We start from the raw sequence: 19,086 nt of genomic DNA on the forward strand, positions 1-19,086 counted from the left end.
TTCTGATTTTTAAAGTAAAGTTTAAAGTAATATTTCTAATATCGCACATTGACTGAGTAAGTGCAAATGAATATTACACTAATTAAAGACCCATTTCGAGATATATGATATTTGTAATAATTTTTATTAGGTATGTATTTGTAGTTAATAAATCATAAATATATAATAATGAATATTGATTTTTAAGAGTTATTACCGATATTTTTAAATATGTATTTTTATATAGTATTTTGAGGACATCAACTACAGCAAGTTTGTAATTCGAATAGGCATTTGTAATTTGTGGTTTGATTTTTTTAATTTTCGTTTTCGTTTCGTTTTGTTTTAGTTTTATTTTTGAGACACTTGGTAAACAATTTGTTACATTCTATCTCTTACTGTGCTTACTGTTTTTTTTAACAACATTTCGATCGATTTATAAATTTGAGTTTGTATTTGTAATAATATTCGATCTTATAATACTATCATATTATAAGTATTTTTTTAGATAATTTAAGAAAACATTTTAAATACTAGAAAATTTGTAATAATCATTTTATTCCTGTTCCTTTTGGATTAATTGAACATGCATACACGACATCAACAGCAGTAACTTTCTCTTCTTCTTTAAAGATTAAAATTTATCCTTGATCCGTGATTATTGCATTTAAATTAAGAAATTATCGCCCCATATGGGATTCCAAAAATGTATGTACATATGTATTTATATATGTAAGTATGCATGTATGTCATATATATGTAATCATGTATTTAGGTAAATGTGACATATTTTATAATCATTTACTCATTTTTTATATATCCTTGCGTAGGTACACACATCTACATATATCTGACGAGCTGGGCTGATATAGATGATATGACAGTCATGTCGGTCTATCTGAAAAACTTTTCATAAATGTGTTTTTTTTTACAGATCGGACCACATTTATTATGTAGGTGGTACAGGAACTTTTTTCAAAACTATTTTACTTTACATTAAACAATTTCTTACAATTTCTTTCCAATTAGACAATTAAGAAAATGTTGTATCAACTATAAAGCATATAGCTCCCAAAGGAATACTAATTGTTAAATTCAACAATTGATTTTTTCCGTATTTCAAGAGTCTGCGTAAAATCGGAACACTTTTTTATATAGCTCGCATAGGACAAATCGGTTGAAACGTGCAGGTATTATAAATTGGTTGTTTAGAAATAAATTGCACCTCTGCAAGTGTATATAATCTTCGGCAATCCGACGATAACTGCATTTTCTTATTTAATTTTTGCCTTTGTGTAACAGTATTTGTGCACAATTATTACAAATTCATTGAATTTGTCGTTGAAGATCGGAGTTTAGTTTGGATTATATAAATTAAAAATGTTCTTTTGGTGATTCGACATATTTGGTTTTATATAGTACAATTAACATATTATGCGTATATTCTGTATGGATTAATATAAACAATTTATTTAATGTCGAAATGTCTGTGAAGCATGTTTCTTAACATTTTAACATTAACATTTTCTTTTTTACGGATACATAAGTAGTACACGTTTTGCTGTTTTAATAATCTTAGTCTCTGTTAGTTCACACAAACACGTTTTATAATTTTATAATCTTTCTATTAGATTTATTCGCAAACATTCAAGGAAAATTTGTCATTTACTGATAACTCACGAAATTAAAATTGGAATTTATAGTTGAAAGTCAATAAAATGATGCAGACATGTATTGAAAAAATGTATTCCAAAATTATGTACATTTATTTTTAAATAAGATTTCTGGTTTAATAAAAGAACATAAAAAAGAACATTTATATATTATATACGTAAATATGCATATATATGCATATGCATAAATACATATTTACAAAAGCCCCACAAAATATACAATTAGTTTTACACATATATATATATATATAGGTATATAGCTTAGCCTAGGACACTTGCTTCAGAAATCGACAAGAACTTCTTATTAAGGATCATAATGATCAATTTGATTTGGTTTTCTAGTCAAAATGTTTTTAGTTGTTTTAGTTAAATATTTGTTTACTAGAGTACTCGTATAAAATTCGAATAAATTATTTAAATACACATAAGAATTATTATCAAAATAGAAATTAGAATTTTATGACTCTTAGCTGCGTGTAGTTGTTGTCACTGCATGGTATCCACATTATTTTACATAACTTAAGTATCTGCATTAAGGATCTAAATTAGGATGAGTAGAAATTTAAGAGGCCATCCGAAATTATCCGATCAGAGAAGGATCGAACCTTTAGCGTTTGGCCAGCTTCCTAATTTCTAATTCGATACTTATTTTAGATTTGAATCCAATAATTCAGATACCAATCATTTGTAGCTCCATTTTTTTCTTTTAACAACAATTAGCTAATTGTTATTATTGTATTTTTGGTTCGGTTGTAATTTTTTTGGTGTAGTTAAATTTGTAAATGCTTAGTGTACATATTTATTAACTAATGCTTTGCAATATTATAATAGTTTCCTAGCTTCGATATCTTTTATAATTTCACACTTGTAGTATCCCAAAATGAATGGTAATATGGTAATAAGTTGTGGGTATGCATTGAAAAGTACATAAACATATATGCACATAAATGCACACACAATTATACATTAGACAATTACAATTGAATAATCTGCTTAAATTTTACATGAAGGTACGTACAATTATGTGAATAGTATGCTAAAACTTAATATGCTGACGGTCGATGTGTGTGTGTGTGTGTGCTAATAGAGATCTTTTTTTAAACAGAGCCTTTCTCTAGATACATTTATGTATTTATATCTGTTCGATAGCAAAGAACTAACTATTTATATGTATATGAATGAAATATTACATCCGATTTATGCATTTTGAATTGAAATATTTTATGTTTTTTTTCTTTTTAAGTGTCTTGAAAGTTTGTAATCCTTTCGATATCTGGGGACAATTTGTAATCCGTTTCCTTTGCTTTTATATATATATATTTTTTTTTTTGGGTTTACAATTAAAAATAGTCATAGCTTTTAGATCAAATAGTTGTGGATACGTTTTTGAATATTTACTGGACACATCGTGGTTACATTAATTTTGTATAATACATATTTATAGATATTACGCTTTCATAAAGCATTTTACTCTTTCGTTTGCATATACAACATAGTAATTAAATAGATTGTAAATTATAAAAGGGCAAAGAAACACACATTTTGAATATTATTTTTCTTTTTTTTTCCTATCTCTTCGATTTGCTTAGAAGTGCACACAAGTTGAGTTGAACTATTGTTGTTTCAGCTGTTTATTATAAAGATTCATACACACATAGATCATATTAGGCTATCGGAGCGAATTAATTATACTATCTTTGAATTTCTGCGGACTCCGCCTACTTCTGTGGCATAAAATCGAAAGTCGTTGCCCCGCTGATCTTGCCAGATGCACTTCGATGGAAGTGAACGTTTTGCCATTTATTGTCGCGTCTGTGCCAAACGCGTGTCTCCTCCGATTGATGAGTATGTGCGTGTCCTTGCCTAGTAAGATTTTTCAAAAAGCGTTATTCAAATATATTACAAATAAGACAGCATCATATTATAAGCATAGCGAGATCAATCCAATAGTTGACCACTATTCCAAAAAAATAAGTAAGAGGTTCTAGTCGGGAGCTCCCGACTAGGGGATACCCTGAACCCTCTTATTCCAACACCAAACAAATTAATAAAAAAAAGTTCCCTCTACAGGGCTCGAATTTGCAACTGACCGCATTACTTACTGTCGACTCTACTCAACAGCCACACCAGCAAAAAAAAAATAATAATACTTTCCCCGGTAGCGCTCGAACTCGCGACAGACCGCACCACTTGCTATGCCTCTGCCCAGCAGCCACACCAACAATTAAGTACTTATGATAAAAAAAAGAACTAAAATAACATTAAAAAAAAGATGCAATTACCATGCTATTAGAATGCGAAGCAGACGCGCATGAATGTGTGTGTGTACATGTATACAGAAATTCTTAAAGCTGCTGCCCCATTCAATTGCGCAGTTGCATATAACTTTGGTTTTTTTTACCCGATCTTTATGAAGTATACCTTATTGTACCATAGAATATTTGTGTATTCTGAAAAAATCAATTGCATTTAAATTGTGGTTTAAATTGGTTGGCAATTAAAGTTGGGTTATTAACTTGATTTATAGCTCTGGGGTGGAAGCGGGGAGGTGGCGATAGGTATGAAATGAAAGATACTTGAAATATCTATAATATTCTAGAAGCAACATATCATGTTTGGTGGCTCTAGCTCTTATTATTTACCCAATTTGCTAAAAAAAAACAGGATGTCGATATCGATTTTGATCGATTGCTTGGAAACGGAGTAAGTTATCGATTATCGGAAACAAACTCGATCTGCGCAGGAACTAGGAGCATCTACATCTAAAATTCAAGTCTCTAGCTCTTATAGGTTCTGAGATCCTTTGGCTCATACATACGGACGGACGGACGGATGGACGGACGGACAGACAGACAGACAGACGGACTAGATCGACTCGGCTATTAATGCTGATCAAGAATATATATACTTTATGGGGTCGGAGATGCTTCCTTCTGCCTGTTACATACATTTGGATTTTACACAAATACAATATACCCTTATACCCATTTTCATGGGTTCAGGGTATAAAAAGGCTCTAGTCGGAATTGCCTCCAGTCCTGCATAAACATATGCATATCCTAAGCCCATCTTGAATGACACTCTGGTTTCCTTCTGTGCTTCGTCTTCCCTCAGCATTCTTTAATAGCTTCGGTGCTCAAAGTGCGATCTTTTTGAAATTTTCATGGCTCCAAAAAGGCCAGGGTCTTAAAACCCCATGTTTGTTTGGAATAATGTGGCCAGGCTTTCAAAAAGTGAAACAGTTTTAAGCTTAACAAATATGAGACAAGATCCTGACAAAAAGTGATAAGTTCTGTGTATTTGTTAACGACAAAGCACATTTAAAATTTCGAATCTCTAGTTTCAGTTTCCTTGAAGTTTGACCTAGAGTCCTGCCACACACTACTTAAATAGATGAAAATAAATTCCACTAGATCGATTGAATTTTCCCTGCTGGCTCAAACTCTTTGATAAGTCGTAATTGGGTTCTTAGATGGTTTGTCAAATATATTTTCTAGTAAAAAATAAAAACTTACTTGTCAATGTACTGTGTAAGTCTTACATAGGCGATACAAGCGGCTTCTTCTCCCAGTAAGTGTACGTGGGGATTTAATATTGTTGTGTTAATGGCTTTGCAATTTTTGCCAAGTACTTAATTAAAATAAAAGAAATGCGTACATTAAATTTTAGTATTATTTAAATTTAGACAGCTCATTTACCGAGCTTCATTTATTCTTTGTCATATTTACCATTCTCGAAATAAAATTTGTGAAAATCAATTCCTTCGACCAAGTTTCCCAATGCCTCCGGCTCAAAAGCAGTTAGATGTGGATCACATATTTTACTGTAGCCAAAGAGGATTAACGAAAAATCAGCTTATACAGTTGGCCTAAAGGATAAGGTTAACTCACGTATATCCGTCAAAGTCGCCGCTGTTGATGGCTTCAATCAACTGCTCTGTGATCTTGATTATTTCCTGTCGTCTGGCTGCTTTTTTAGATGCATTTGTTTTCGAACATTTTTTGTAATAAGTTAAATTAAAACAGATCAGTGAACCAAGTCAGATTATTTTTAATAGTGTATTTCGTTAAAAGTCAGAGACTACAACCACGGATGAATTTCGATTATGAACGATAGTTGGATGAGAATTACAATTGAACAATCCAACCAACCAACATACTAAGGAAATCAAAAACCACAAACTAAATGCATGTGATGGTATACTTTGATAAACTCTTCAAAAAATAAAGTATGGCAATATGTCAATCGTGTACATATGTATGTACATCTTATGTTTATTTTTTGCCCTTGTGGAAGGTATTATAAAGCAGATATATCCTAGATCAGCATTAACAGCCGAGCTGATAAAGCCAAATCCGTCTGTCTGTTTCTATGCGAACAATATGAACGATCGGTCAAAAAGTTGGTTCTTATATGGAACACTTCTTTGTTTATCAAGATATCTTGACCAAACTCCGAATTTTTTAGTTTTCCTATGCTCCTCATATATATGCAATTCCTAACAACATCGGACCACTACATCATATAGCTGTCATAGGAAAATCGGTCGAAAATGAAGTAGTTGTATAGTAAACTTTTTTGTTTTTCTTAAAATCTTTACCGAACTCGGCATTATTAAGTTTCATTATGCGACAGTTAGGCAAAATCTTTAAAAAGAAGAATTTAAAAAGAATGTACCATTATAAATGAACTTCTTGGATGAACAACTTTTTGGTTTATAAAGAAATCTTGACCAATATCTTAAACTTTCACAAAGTGTATTACATCTTTAAAACATTTAATTCATTAAGTCTTGAAGTAAGCACACAATTACCGAATTATCTATTGAATTTAATGGACTATTTAATTAGAATTGATTAAATTTGTTCTTTACGTACACATAAAAAATTGTAATAAAATATTCATTCTTAAAACTACAAACACAGAAGAAACCGTGTTTATCACACGAAATTATGACGGAATTTTCAGGAGAAGACTATAGGGATCTGAACTTAACTAAGGAACATCTCGCCCGAAACGTTGATATTACCAGAAAATGAACGAGTGAACTTATTCAGCAAATTGAACTAAATATCCCCACTCTAATAAATACCACTCGCAAAACGAGTATTTTTGTCGGTATCTCTAATATATTTTGGTATTTCAACATATCGATAACAATCGGTTTTAAGGCTTGGTATTTTACCGTTATTTTTCATATTCAGTGTTAGATAGTAAGGGAAAAAATTGCAAATATATATAATGTATGAATATAAATAGTATCGTAACATATTTAAAAACTGAGGCTGGTAGCCGGTTTTATTTAAAAATAGTTCTGAAAAAGTGTTGCTTTTAAGGTGAATATAAATAACACTTTTCTTATTTAAATGATCAAGCCGGAGTGGAAACAGTTCTTAAATTTCCACTTTTACTTTCGCTTTCGATATTGATTTCGAAGTAGAAAACTGTCGAATAAAAGATTTTTAATTTTTTTTGAGACATTGTTTACCGTTTAGCAAATATTCAATTAGTGCACAATTTTTGGGTACAACTTTTTTGAAAACAAAATTGAGTTAAGAATGTGGCTAAGTAAAATATTCTTCATCAGAAAGCGGCTCACATGAAAGAAAAATTATCGACAGTTTTTTTTTTCGGTTTCAAGTTTTATACCACGGTACCAAGATCCTGATTTTCTATTCTATATAGTATCTATATAATATATAATATATTATAAATATATATAACATAATATAGACGTATAGGTCAAGACAACGTAGTATTCGATTTTATTTTATTAATTTTTTTATCTTATTTTTTTTTTTTTTTTTGCTTACCATCCCATTAAATATGGAAGTTTATTCTTCGACATTCTTACCAAGAAAAAAATACAACTTAAGACGTGTAGTTCAAATTTTAAGTTTAAAACTTGAAACTTGAAAAAATTGGACCGGGAGAGGCCGGGAATACCCAACTAGTTTGATCTAAGTCTTTGTCGTCCAATGAATACTGAAATCATTTGGCAACAATGTGGGTTGTATTATACTTATTATTTTTAGTTGAAAGAATTATAAAACAAAAATAAACCAGCCGTAGTGAAACCCCCTTTGTTATATAGCGTCAGCATCTGAGGTGCCACAAAATGTATATCAAATAATAATAATAATAATTGAAATGTGATAGCATGCACGTGAATGTGATTGATAAAGTAGCAAACTGTTTCGAAAATTCTAAATCAAAATGCAGATTTTCTTACGATAAGATACATTCAAGCATTTATAAAAGAAGAAATACAATGTATGATATACATAGTATAGATATACATATGCTTATGACTGATTAAAAAAGGATTGGGAGCTAAGGAGCAAAGCCCTAATACATACCTGAAGAGCATTGTGAGTTTCCTGATATTTGCTGGCAAGTTTTTGCAGGACACACAATCCTTATTTCTAAAACGCACACATTTCAATCATTTATAAATATATATACATTATTCAATATAACGTATATATATATATATATGTGTATATAAAATCAAAAGACTAAATAAATAATTAAGGATTCGTGTTCTTCAGATAATTATGCATGTAAGTTTTGTAAAATTAGATGACATTGAAATGCTTTTAAATGCTTTGCTAGACCAAAAGGGGAGAGGAATCCGGGAATCCGGAAATAGACCTACTCAAAACCAGTGTTGGAAGCTGCTGGAAACTAAATTATTGAGGGTTCGTGTTTATCAGATAATTATGCATTTAAGTTAATATGTCAACTGTGATACGTGAACTGCTTTCAAATGCTTTGCTAGACCAAAGGAGAGAGGAATCCGGGTATCTGGGAACCGACCTACTTAACACCAGTGTTGGAAACTGTGAAAAAACGGCTGAATTCAACGTTAAAAAGCGCTAAAACAAATAGCTGACAACTGGAAACTGACCTCAGAAAACAGTCGAATTTGGCTGACAATTGGAAACTGACCTCAGAAAACAGTCGAATTTGGCTGCAAACTTTCGGAATTTGATTATCTGATCATTATATTATTGTGTTAATTCTTTAAAAAAAAAAACAAAGAGAGATGCAACAGTTTTGAGTACGGGCTCATTTACATACTGGGAACATACTATACATAAGTATGTAAGGTTTCTAATGCCGAGCGCCAAGTTTTTTTTTAAGAACAACTGAGACATCAGCTAGCTTCAAACAAATACGAATATTATATACAGTATAATACGATGCCAGATATGTCTTATATGAAGCTACGAAAGTTGACGAGATAATACAATACGATACATACGTATGATATGCTTGCATTTGCAGCTGAGCTTAGTAGTTGACTTTTTTGGATATACAGCAAAAATTGAGCATGCGATCTGCAATAGATCAGAAAAAATATAATTCATGTATGTATAGAAAATAGACGCCATTATTTACAGAATTCATTTGCTTTTGCATCCAGAAACTGGGCTACAGAACTCTATAGAAAATGCCTAGCATTAATTTTGGAGCATACTCACCTCTAAGGCGGGACTTTGAATGCATTTGACTTTCGGCATCAATGCGTTTACAATTCTCATTAGTATTAATTTTGATACTGGCATTCGTATTGTCGATGACATTGGCCTCGACTCTGTTGGTGTACCCAACACCGAATGGCACGGTCGTCGACTTTGATTGGAGCTGGGTCTGTTGGCCGACTGTTAAAATGCGATGTGTACAGTCAGGCAAATATATAGTATATATATATATATCATATATATTATTGTTAGTAGAAGTCTCTTTGCAGCATGCAGCGGCTGGTCTGGTCAACATCGCGAATATCATTTAGCATAATTATTGTCTTTGTTAGTTTTCGCGAATGAATTCTTTATGAATCACGAATGATTCTTTAAAGAGCGAGTACTATTCGAATATGTATTGATTACAGTTTCCATACTCATACGACTTGAAGATGATATCTTTATGAATCACGAATGATTCTTTAAAGAGTGAGCACTATTCGAAGATGTGTTAATTACAGTTCCCATACTCATACGGATTGAGGTTGATTTTTAATATTCATACATTCATTTTCATATTAAGAATCTTTGTCAATTTAAGAAGCTACCAACTATGAAAAAAAAAAAACAAATTAACAGCAAACTGATCTTTGGAGAAATTCTAGACGAGATTGTTCGAAAATGTATGTATAAATCTGGAGGGAATCGGGCGATCCGATAAAAAGAGCTGTCGTTCCCAAGTTAATCCAAGGTGAGCAGCTCCAGTGCTGAAATTAAAATAAGTCAATGAAGACGGCGCCTTCAAATCAGATACGTAACAACTCGATAGTATCAGCTCGATAAAGTAGGGGCCGACTAAACCTCAGAGAGAATGACTTTTCAGAACTGCTCTTAGTTCGTTTATTGGGTTCGTTAGTCAAATAAAATGATATCACAAACTCGATCTGCTTTAAATGAATGCCTAAACGATTGACGACTTTAGTATGTGGTGCTTGTCTCGATGAGGTAACACAAGAAACAACAAAAACTATAATAATAGTAATAATAAAAAAAAAGGTAATCAAAAACTAAAAATAAAATGCAAATGAAAATTTACCTTCTGGGTCTTTTGATATGACTGTGGTACTGCGATCAACGATCCCTTTTTTATCTTCTAAAAAAAAAATAAACAAATTTCATAATTGAAAATGCAACCGTTTTTATTACTTTTAATTGTTAAGTATTGTTGTGTATTTGCGCACATACAGAAAATATTATTTTAAATACCCCTGGAATCCACCCAAGGACCCAAAAATATAAGGCCTATGTATAATGTGGTCCATGTTGTATATATACCGTATACATATACTTGTAGAGGGTATTATAGTTTTGCCACAGATCGAGACACATCTTCGATACCATAAAGTCTATATTTATTCTTGAACAGCCGAGTTGTTATAGCCATGTCCGTCTGTCTGTCTGTTTATATGCAAACTTGAGACCTTGCAAAATCCGTCTTTCTGTTGCAGGCTCGATCGGACCACATGTATATAGGTTTTTTTTTTATGGTTTAAGTTACTTTTATTTTTGCAAATTTTCTGTTACTTTTTACTTTTAGCAACTTTTATCAGCGTGAGTATGTATATAGGATAATTGTAAGAAAAACTTTCTTGTCTAGCATATAGAAGTTAAACGATGCTGCCTTTATTTGATCCAAATCTAATGAAGGCTGTATTATATGGCTGCATAGGAAACCTCGGTCAAAAAATGAGTTCTGTTTTTCCCCTCAGATATTTTCATCAAACTCAGCTTTTGCGAGCTACACTATTCTTACATCTCTCTGTCTGCTAGGTTATTAGATTTTCGTACTTCCGCGCTTGTGAATTATTTTGTAATATTTTAGCCTGAAAAGTTGAAAAGTGTGCAAAGAAATTTCTATTTTACAGGTACGTGTACTTTAAAGCTAATCACGACGAAAATAAAGCAAAGATGAATTGATCAATTGACTACATAAAAACATTATTTAATCTTGGCAATTTTTCAATGCAGTTAAAGATCGTGAAAGAAAATAAAATAAATTAAACTTTGCACCTAATTGGTATGATTTTCGAGTGATATTAAAAACGGGCAAGGTTTCTGGTATACCCAACATTAACACGTTCTGTCTATAATTATCTATAGTTAATATTGAAAATTTTTTCAGACTTTTGCAGCTTTCCAAATCTACAAATGGACCTGTAGATCGCCATTAAAAATGTTCAATGGGTTGTATTAAAAAAAAAGGTCTGTCTGTCTGTCTGTTTACCTTCCCGTCTACTTGTTTGTCTCTCTCTGTCTGACTTTGAGTCTTTCGGTTTGCAAGTCTTTCTGTCTGTCAATCTGTCTGTCTACCAGTGTGTCAGTCTGTCTGTCTGCCTTGCCATACATATGCCTGTCTTTCTGTATGTCTGCCTGTTTGAAGTCGCAGATGACTTTCCCTACAACTTGCATATTGCTACGGAATTTGATTGAGGCTCAAATCGAATTACTTTTATTCTTTAAGATGTTTTAAGATGAGCCTAAATTGATTAAACAAAACCTGTAGCCTATAATTATTTATGCCATCTGCAATGTGAAAACAAAAGTTGTGTATTCATGTTGACAAGTTAGTGTGATTTTTCTTAAAGTAAATATTAACCATGCCTATATTGAAATGTACAAAATGTATGGTAAAAAAAATGATAGACAAGCAGATTACAACCAGAATTACAATAGCTATTATAACGACATTAAAGTAATTAAATACACGTGCAGATTATATGAAAATAAATTGCCAGCATAAGTTGATAAATTGAAAATAAACCGATTCTAGTTAAAATGCACTATTTAATGCGACACTTAACGGTCAACGGTTATATACATATATAAATTATATAATTTATAAATGTTTTATATTATTTCACTATTCAATATATATATATATATATATATATATATATATATATATATATATATATATATATATATATATATATATATATATATATGAATATATTTTAGAAGGTATATCTTTAGCTATACTGTCTATTTTGTTGGCTAGAAACTCATTCAATTGTAAAATGTAACCTAACGAGCTGAACTCATCTATAAAAGAATTCCCCACTTCATTCAAAATAGGTTTTAGCGACAAAGATCATAAACAATTATAGACTCCAACTATTGTTCTAATTGACATAAATATTTACCTTTGACGTCATCGTCCTCTAGTGTTGTGCTAGAGGAATCGGTTGATTCCTTCACCTGAGATCCATCTCCCTTTTTGGTGATCATGCTTCTGCCTTTAAACGAAAATTAAACACAAAATTTATTTTTTCTTTCCATTACAATATTAAATCTATTTACTGGAGAAATTCCTAGTTGCCAGCATTGTGGTGAGTATAGCTCCCTTAAGCTTGCGACGAGCATTGAATTTCTTGAGACAATCCACGGTTTCCTGGCGATGTACTACAGAAGCAACACGCTCTCGTTGCTATTTAAAAATTACGGAGAACCTTGATTAGTCCGGAATGTATACGGCAAATATATGCCAGTTACTTACACAAATCCATGGATGTTTAAGGGCTTCAGCTGCGGTTATTCGCTTATTTGGGTTTACAGTGAGCATTTGATTGATCAGATTTTTTGCCTCTGGCGTAACCGTGTCCCATTCTGGCGAAGGATACTAAAATAGAAGTTGCAAGAATTTGATAAATATATATATACCAAGGATAATTTAGAAAATGTTATGCAGATAAATCTGCTGTCTGCATTTCCAATACTTAACTAATTGGATCTTTATGTTTGGATATCGAAATATTATCAAAATAGTAATTTTTATTGAGATCATGCAGTGTAAAAACTGAATCAGCGTACAAATATATCGTTTTCTAATTTAGGGTGGATTGAAAGAGGTTCTTACATCGTAGGCCCCGGCCTTGATTTGTGAATACAAGCGGTGTTGATCCTCGTCCCAGAACGGTGGATACCCGACCAGCAGTATGTAGAGTATCACTCCTGTATATAAACAATTCATATGCTTAAAGTTGTTCATAAACTATTTACAAATTGGGTTAACATAATGGAAGTGTGTAGTGAGTAGTGACAACAATAACATATTACACATAAAATAAATAAGAATAATAGATGAGAAATGCTTGTGCTTACCACATGCCCATATATCTACCGATTTGCCATATGGTTCCTTTTTCAATACCTCGGGCGATAGATACCCAGGGGTACCGGCAAATCCGAACCAGGCTTGGTGATCACCTTGTACTTCAATGGCTAGACCAAAGTCCGCGAGTTTCACAGCTGCACCCTTTGCCTTACTTGCTAATAGTAAATTCTCTGGCTTGAGATCTCGATGCACCACACCGTTCTGGTGGCAGTGATTGACAGATTCCAATATTTGCTGAATACAATGTGATGCATCAGCCTCTGAATAAAATTCACGTGCAACAATATCTTCGAAAAGTTCACCACCAGTTACACTGCAAAATGCATTTAGTATTCAGTTGGTAAATTTTGCTTCAAGTTCAAGTTTTTAGATTGCTTTCGTTCAGAAAATTGTTAATTCCATTTCGTATTTATACTAGGTATTTATACAAAGGTAGTTAGAGTGCAGATTTAAGAGAGAGCTATAGTTAGTAAGTAAACAGGAACTCGGTGGGGAAAGGATGAACTATGAATCTCAATAAACAATAGTCAAGTCCATTGCTTTATTCACAAAGGAACCCGAAAGCTTTTGTTTACAATCAAATTATAATTAGATATTTTTTCTACAAGCAACCTATATTCATAACATTGTATTAGTACATATATGAAACTCTACAGGGGTGCGAGTCGTTACTTACAGATCAAAAACAAGATAGTGATAGTTTTCCTCCTGTATGCTGTCATGCAATCGAACTGAAAGTCAAACAAATCGAATAAAAACCTTTTACATTTAATTATGATTAACATTATTATTCTATCGTTAAAGATATCCCATTGTCGCATTTATTTTATAACATATACTTAAACAGAAAGAGAGCTAAGTCGAGTTTTATAGACTAAGTTTTTTGTTCACATAGTAAAAAAATAAAATAGCGTTCCGGGAATTGATCCAAAACAGGTTTTAAAAACTCTTCTTCGGGCCGAAGAAGTACATTTTTATCGCATTAGACGTCTTTAAAACAAAAGCCTATGATAAACTCCTCTTTAACCGATTGTGTTTGGCTGATTAAATGGAATCAGTGCCAAATTTTAAAATTTATTTTATACAGAAGACTTCGTTTAGCTTGGATAATAAAACTAGACTACATGGACAATTTATATAGATATCATACCAATATTAGGATGGTGCAATTTCCTACAAATCCTAGCTTCTCGTTCTAGCTTTTGGAAATCTGAAAGAACGCAAAATGCAGTTTGTCATAAAGAAATACGAATATTTATTTAAAAAAATAATAGATTCTTACCTCTTGCTGTTAGTTTCTTGGTATTTATAATTTTAGCGGCAAACTCGAATCCAGTTGATTTTTGGACACATCTTTTTACTATTGAAAAAGCACCCCTGTAAAAAACATAAATTAATATAAACAAACTATTTTTTTTCTTAAGAGCAAGAAGAGTAGAAGACGATTAGGATCTGAGCCGATTTAGCCATGTTCTAGCCTGTTCTTCTGTGAATCGCGGACACTCGTAAGCTGAATGCTTTTAATTTGAAATATATATTCGAAATATCAACAATTTTGATGTTTATGTTAGACTATAGAGTATACAGATTGGAAATATTTAACTTTTTGTATACCTGCTTCGTCCCTGAGTTTTGGTCCTTATAAGAATCGGACAACAAACACAAATACCAATCAGAAAAGTTAATACCATAGGAAGAGGTATATGTAAAAGCCTGAAGGTTTGTAATGGCAACTCGGCGCAGGGTCACACTTGAGCATCTCGATGGAGGGGGCTGTGGGATTCGGTGTTTGCACTTACTTGCCGAGCTCTTCCTTGATATCGTAATTGTCCGAAAAACGCGTACAGGCTGCTGGGGCAGCCATCGCGATGGCACACTTGAGAAAATCTATTGTGTGTGTGTCAATTAGAGTCTGTATCACTTACTAGTTTGTAGCCGTAAATTTGCAGACAAACTTTACTAATCCTTGTTGTTCGTATTCAATTCAAATTGTGTTGCAGCACGCTTCCGTTGTTTTTGTTGGGGGAGATTTTTTCCGATTCCTGCGAGATGCTATTGAAATACTTGTGCTCTTGTTACAAAGAAATATATAAGCACATAAATAGATACATATGTTTTGTTCAAATCTGTAATTATCTACAGATGCCGAGTCTTTAATATACTTTATAACACACATACATATGTTGAAAGAACCTAACTTGATACACGTTCACACTGAATGATCATGCATATAAAAATACTTTAAATACTGTACAATAATAATCATGTTGCAAAGTGCGTTCTGAAAGTAATTATTTTAATATTACTTAATCACATTCTTAATTTTTAAATCCAATATTTTCCACTAAAGAACCTGAAGTCGTATAATTCATTGGTGAGTTTTACACCATGATCGATTTTTCCCTTCAAATAAGAGGAAAACTTACTAATCTAGGTACGGTCACACTGCGTGCAGTTGACCATGACCACGTTTTTCACTTGAAACAGGTGTCTTGTGATGCCAATACAGGAAAACGTAAAAAGTTAGATGCAAAATGAAAATTGTTAAATATGTATAGGACCCGCGTTTTTATTATCATTTACATTATAAAAAATACGAAACTGTTGACATGTTTTGCAAAACTGGTTAATAGAGAATAAAATATATCAAAACGCCAACCATTTTATAGCTAAAAAGTCCGTTAAATAAGTAAAATATTAGTTTAGGCATAGGTAGAAGGTTTGGCGGTAAAGTAATTTTCTTTAATCCAAATGCAGAGTAAATCTATATTAATGAACAAAAATTTATATAAACTGATTTTTTTATTCGAATATAAAGGTTGCAGCGTGAAGCAGTGCTATAAATGTATGAATATAAGAAATATATATGTATGTATATGCTATAAATATATGAAATCACATACATACATATATTCGTTACATATGCATTTGCATTGTATGTACACACACTGCAGTTAGCTATACATATGTGTATGTAAGTTGACAAGTTACCCAACATATTCCAGCAAAGGGTTCGACTGGAAGGCAACCGAGCCAATGTGCACCAAATAATGTCAGTAAATACATCGCCTTTTTCACAAGCACTGAATTGAAACAACATCACAAATAGTTACTGATGCATTGTATGAACAAATAACTACACTTTACAGAAGATAACACTATACTGTTGTTGTTCATATACATACATATATGCATGTATGTATAGTAGAAATGCATAATATACATATAATAATAATATGAAATCTATTAACTGTACAAATTGCAACAAGTTCTTGTATATACTTATATTATGCATACATATGTATGTATGTATGAATGTGCATGCCTAACTGTTACATTTGCAAGTGTATTTGCTTATACATACGTTTGTATGTAAGCTCATAGTTGACATTGTACATACGAATGCATGGATGGGTGTATATATACATACATGCAAATATTTTTGACAGGTTTCACATATTTACTAGTATGTATGTACATATGTCTGTATAGATTTATATATGAACATGTTGCTCTTGTTCCCATATTCCATTATAGCTGCGCATGAATTTTCCACCGTTCCAATTGCTAGTAATGCAGGGAGGGTATCAGAATACATACAAATTTATTTTGTGTACATTATACAGTCTACACATGTGTGCTGAAATAACATTTTTGTATATAAAGTTAACTTTTTACGTATGGACATATGTATGTACGTCCATACATTTTTTTAAGATGTGCGTAAAAAACATAGAAAACATGTTGGTATATATGTATATGCATAGTTAATTATACTTATTTTATCAGTCTAGGAATTGTAGATTGCTTGTACACATACATATGCACAAAGTATATAATCGAACTTATTGAATGTATACACATACATACATACGTGCTTAAGTGTAACCATGTCCTTACAAAATCGGACGACACGAAAAAAATCATACCTATTCATGCACATGGGTATTTCGAAAAATGCTTGTTATAGTAGTATATTTAAATATTCAAATATGCTTTTATATATTAATATATACATGTAAATATGTTATTTATATAATCGGTATGTATAAATATAATTGTACATATATACATATATAAATTTAAAAATGAAATCTAAATAAAAAAAGGTCAATATTTTCTGTCACCCTATTATATGTACATACATACATATGCATGTACTTAAGCAGCGTATACACGTTATGCTCACGCTATATAATGAGGAATATATATGTTTATTCGTAGATGTAAAGAGAGATGTATATACATATATATAAATATATAATATATATATATATATATATATATATATATATATATATTAAGAATGTGTGTACATCCATATGTAAATATGTAAATTTGTATGTACACCTTACCAATAATACATCGTGTGGGTACATATACATATATATGAACATTTGAATGCTTTTCGGATAGTTTTTTCAGCTATCTGATAAATATAATTTTGTGCGCACACAGATGCATATACGTACTTGTCTGTGTATATTATACGTAAGCGTTTCAACACATGGATATTCATATGTATTTGTGCATGAACGTTAACATATGTATCTACGTTTAATTGTTATATGCTTGAAAAGTATGTATCTGTCAAATGAATGGTAATGTATATACATACATACAATGTATATTAAACGTATTCCACTATAGAATGTACATATTTAAGTAAATGGGTAACGGGACCAGAGGCAGCACGCGACTTATGTGTATATATGTATGTATACCACGAATTGTCTTTTGTTAAACGTCCGTTGGTTAGCAAAGCGAATTCAATACTGATGGCTTCAGATATAAAAAAGCAGCATCAGGAGTAGATATAGGAACGCATATCTATATGTGTTCCACACATTTCTGTATCCCAGGTCGCCTCTTTATACTGAGAATGTTTTGGATATTGACTCTCTCGCTCTCTCTGAAGCTCGGGGAGGAAGTCTCCACTTTTTGGACGCATGACCGGCAAAAGCTTTTCTTCCTTTAGCCTAGTTTGAGCTTTTGCGCTTATATTCTTGATTATCGATAGCAGGTCATGAACTAAATCAATTGATGCCCGTAAAATATGTGCACACATGTATGTACATCGCTTCAACTTAAATCAACTTTTTATTTTACATTTGTCAGATGTACATACGTAGCTTTGTAATAAGCTAAAGAGAGCATTTCCAACCCTACAAAATTGAGAGGGAACAAATCTATATCTCTATTTCGTAAAAAAGTTTCTCATTAGTTGTCCACTCTTGCTATACCCTAAGACCTTAGAAAATGGATAAACAGCCGATCCAAGACTATTGAGCAATTGAATACGTATATACAATAATATATATTACATTAATAATGAATATTAATAAATAAATGGGGACCCCATAGAAATGTCTATTAGTCTGGTTTTATTGACGTGTTGGCTACTTTATTCTCAACCTATTCAGTTATAATATCTGTTATATTATGTTATAATGGACTCTCCTGCTCAAATTCTACAACGGTCTGCGCTTGTCTCCAGTCTCCAGTCTACAGTCTGCAGTCTGCAGTCTTCAAATTAAAGGTGAACTGCAGGTAACCTAATCAAGCTCCTATAGTTCGGATGGGATTCAACTAGTCAACAACTAAACTCTTAATCTGCTTATGGTCTACATTTAGTTCCATATAAAATGATTGACAGTATATGAATTACCATGTATAAAAATCTAGAAAGTACGGCACACCGAAAATTGTATACCCGTGTAGTCTATATTAGCTCGGCATGCACTAAATATGCTGATCCAGAATATATATACATATAGAATATATATATGAA

The 19,086-nt window shown here is 31.9% G+C and overlaps 1 protein-coding gene across 12 annotated transcripts; it reads right to left on the reverse strand.

Moving 5' to 3' along the window:
* Positions 1 to 2,416: 2,416 nt before the first annotated feature.
* Positions 2,417 to 18,067, reverse strand: LOC115766720 (calcium/calmodulin-dependent protein kinase type II alpha chain). 12 transcript variants are annotated; one of them, XM_030710661.1, is made up of 16 exons: positions 17,918 to 18,059; positions 15,095 to 15,347; positions 14,578 to 14,672; positions 14,446 to 14,505; positions 13,972 to 14,026; positions 13,283 to 13,608; positions 13,038 to 13,132; positions 12,678 to 12,800; positions 12,482 to 12,608; positions 12,325 to 12,417; positions 10,218 to 10,274; positions 8,012 to 8,077; positions 5,543 to 5,621; positions 5,381 to 5,475; positions 5,168 to 5,282; positions 2,417 to 3,515 (listed from the first exon to the last, which is right to left on the reverse strand). In XM_030710661.1, the coding sequence occupies exons 2-16, from the start codon at positions 15,157 to 15,159 to the stop codon at positions 3,371 to 3,373; spliced, it is 1,596 nt and encodes a 531-aa protein (XP_030566521.1). In that variant the 5' UTR covers positions 15,160 to 15,347; positions 17,918 to 18,059; the 3' UTR covers positions 2,417 to 3,370. The 12 variants fall into 12 exon arrangements, with proteins under 12 accessions (XP_030566521.1, XP_030566523.1, XP_030566520.1 ...); XM_030710663.1 differs by having other exon boundaries at positions 5,543 to 5,618; positions 17,914 to 18,059; XM_030710660.1 differs by having other exon boundaries at positions 17,914 to 18,059.
* Between the last annotated feature and the right edge of the window lie 1,019 nt (positions 18,068 to 19,086).

The sequence above is a fragment of the Drosophila novamexicana genome, unplaced genomic scaffold, assembly GCF_003285875.2.
Source record: "Drosophila novamexicana strain 15010-1031.04,08,12 unplaced genomic scaffold, DnovRS2.1 tig00001222-arrow-arrow-pilon, whole genome shotgun sequence".
Lineage (NCBI taxonomy): Eukaryota > Metazoa > Arthropoda > Insecta > Diptera > Drosophilidae > Drosophila > Drosophila novamexicana.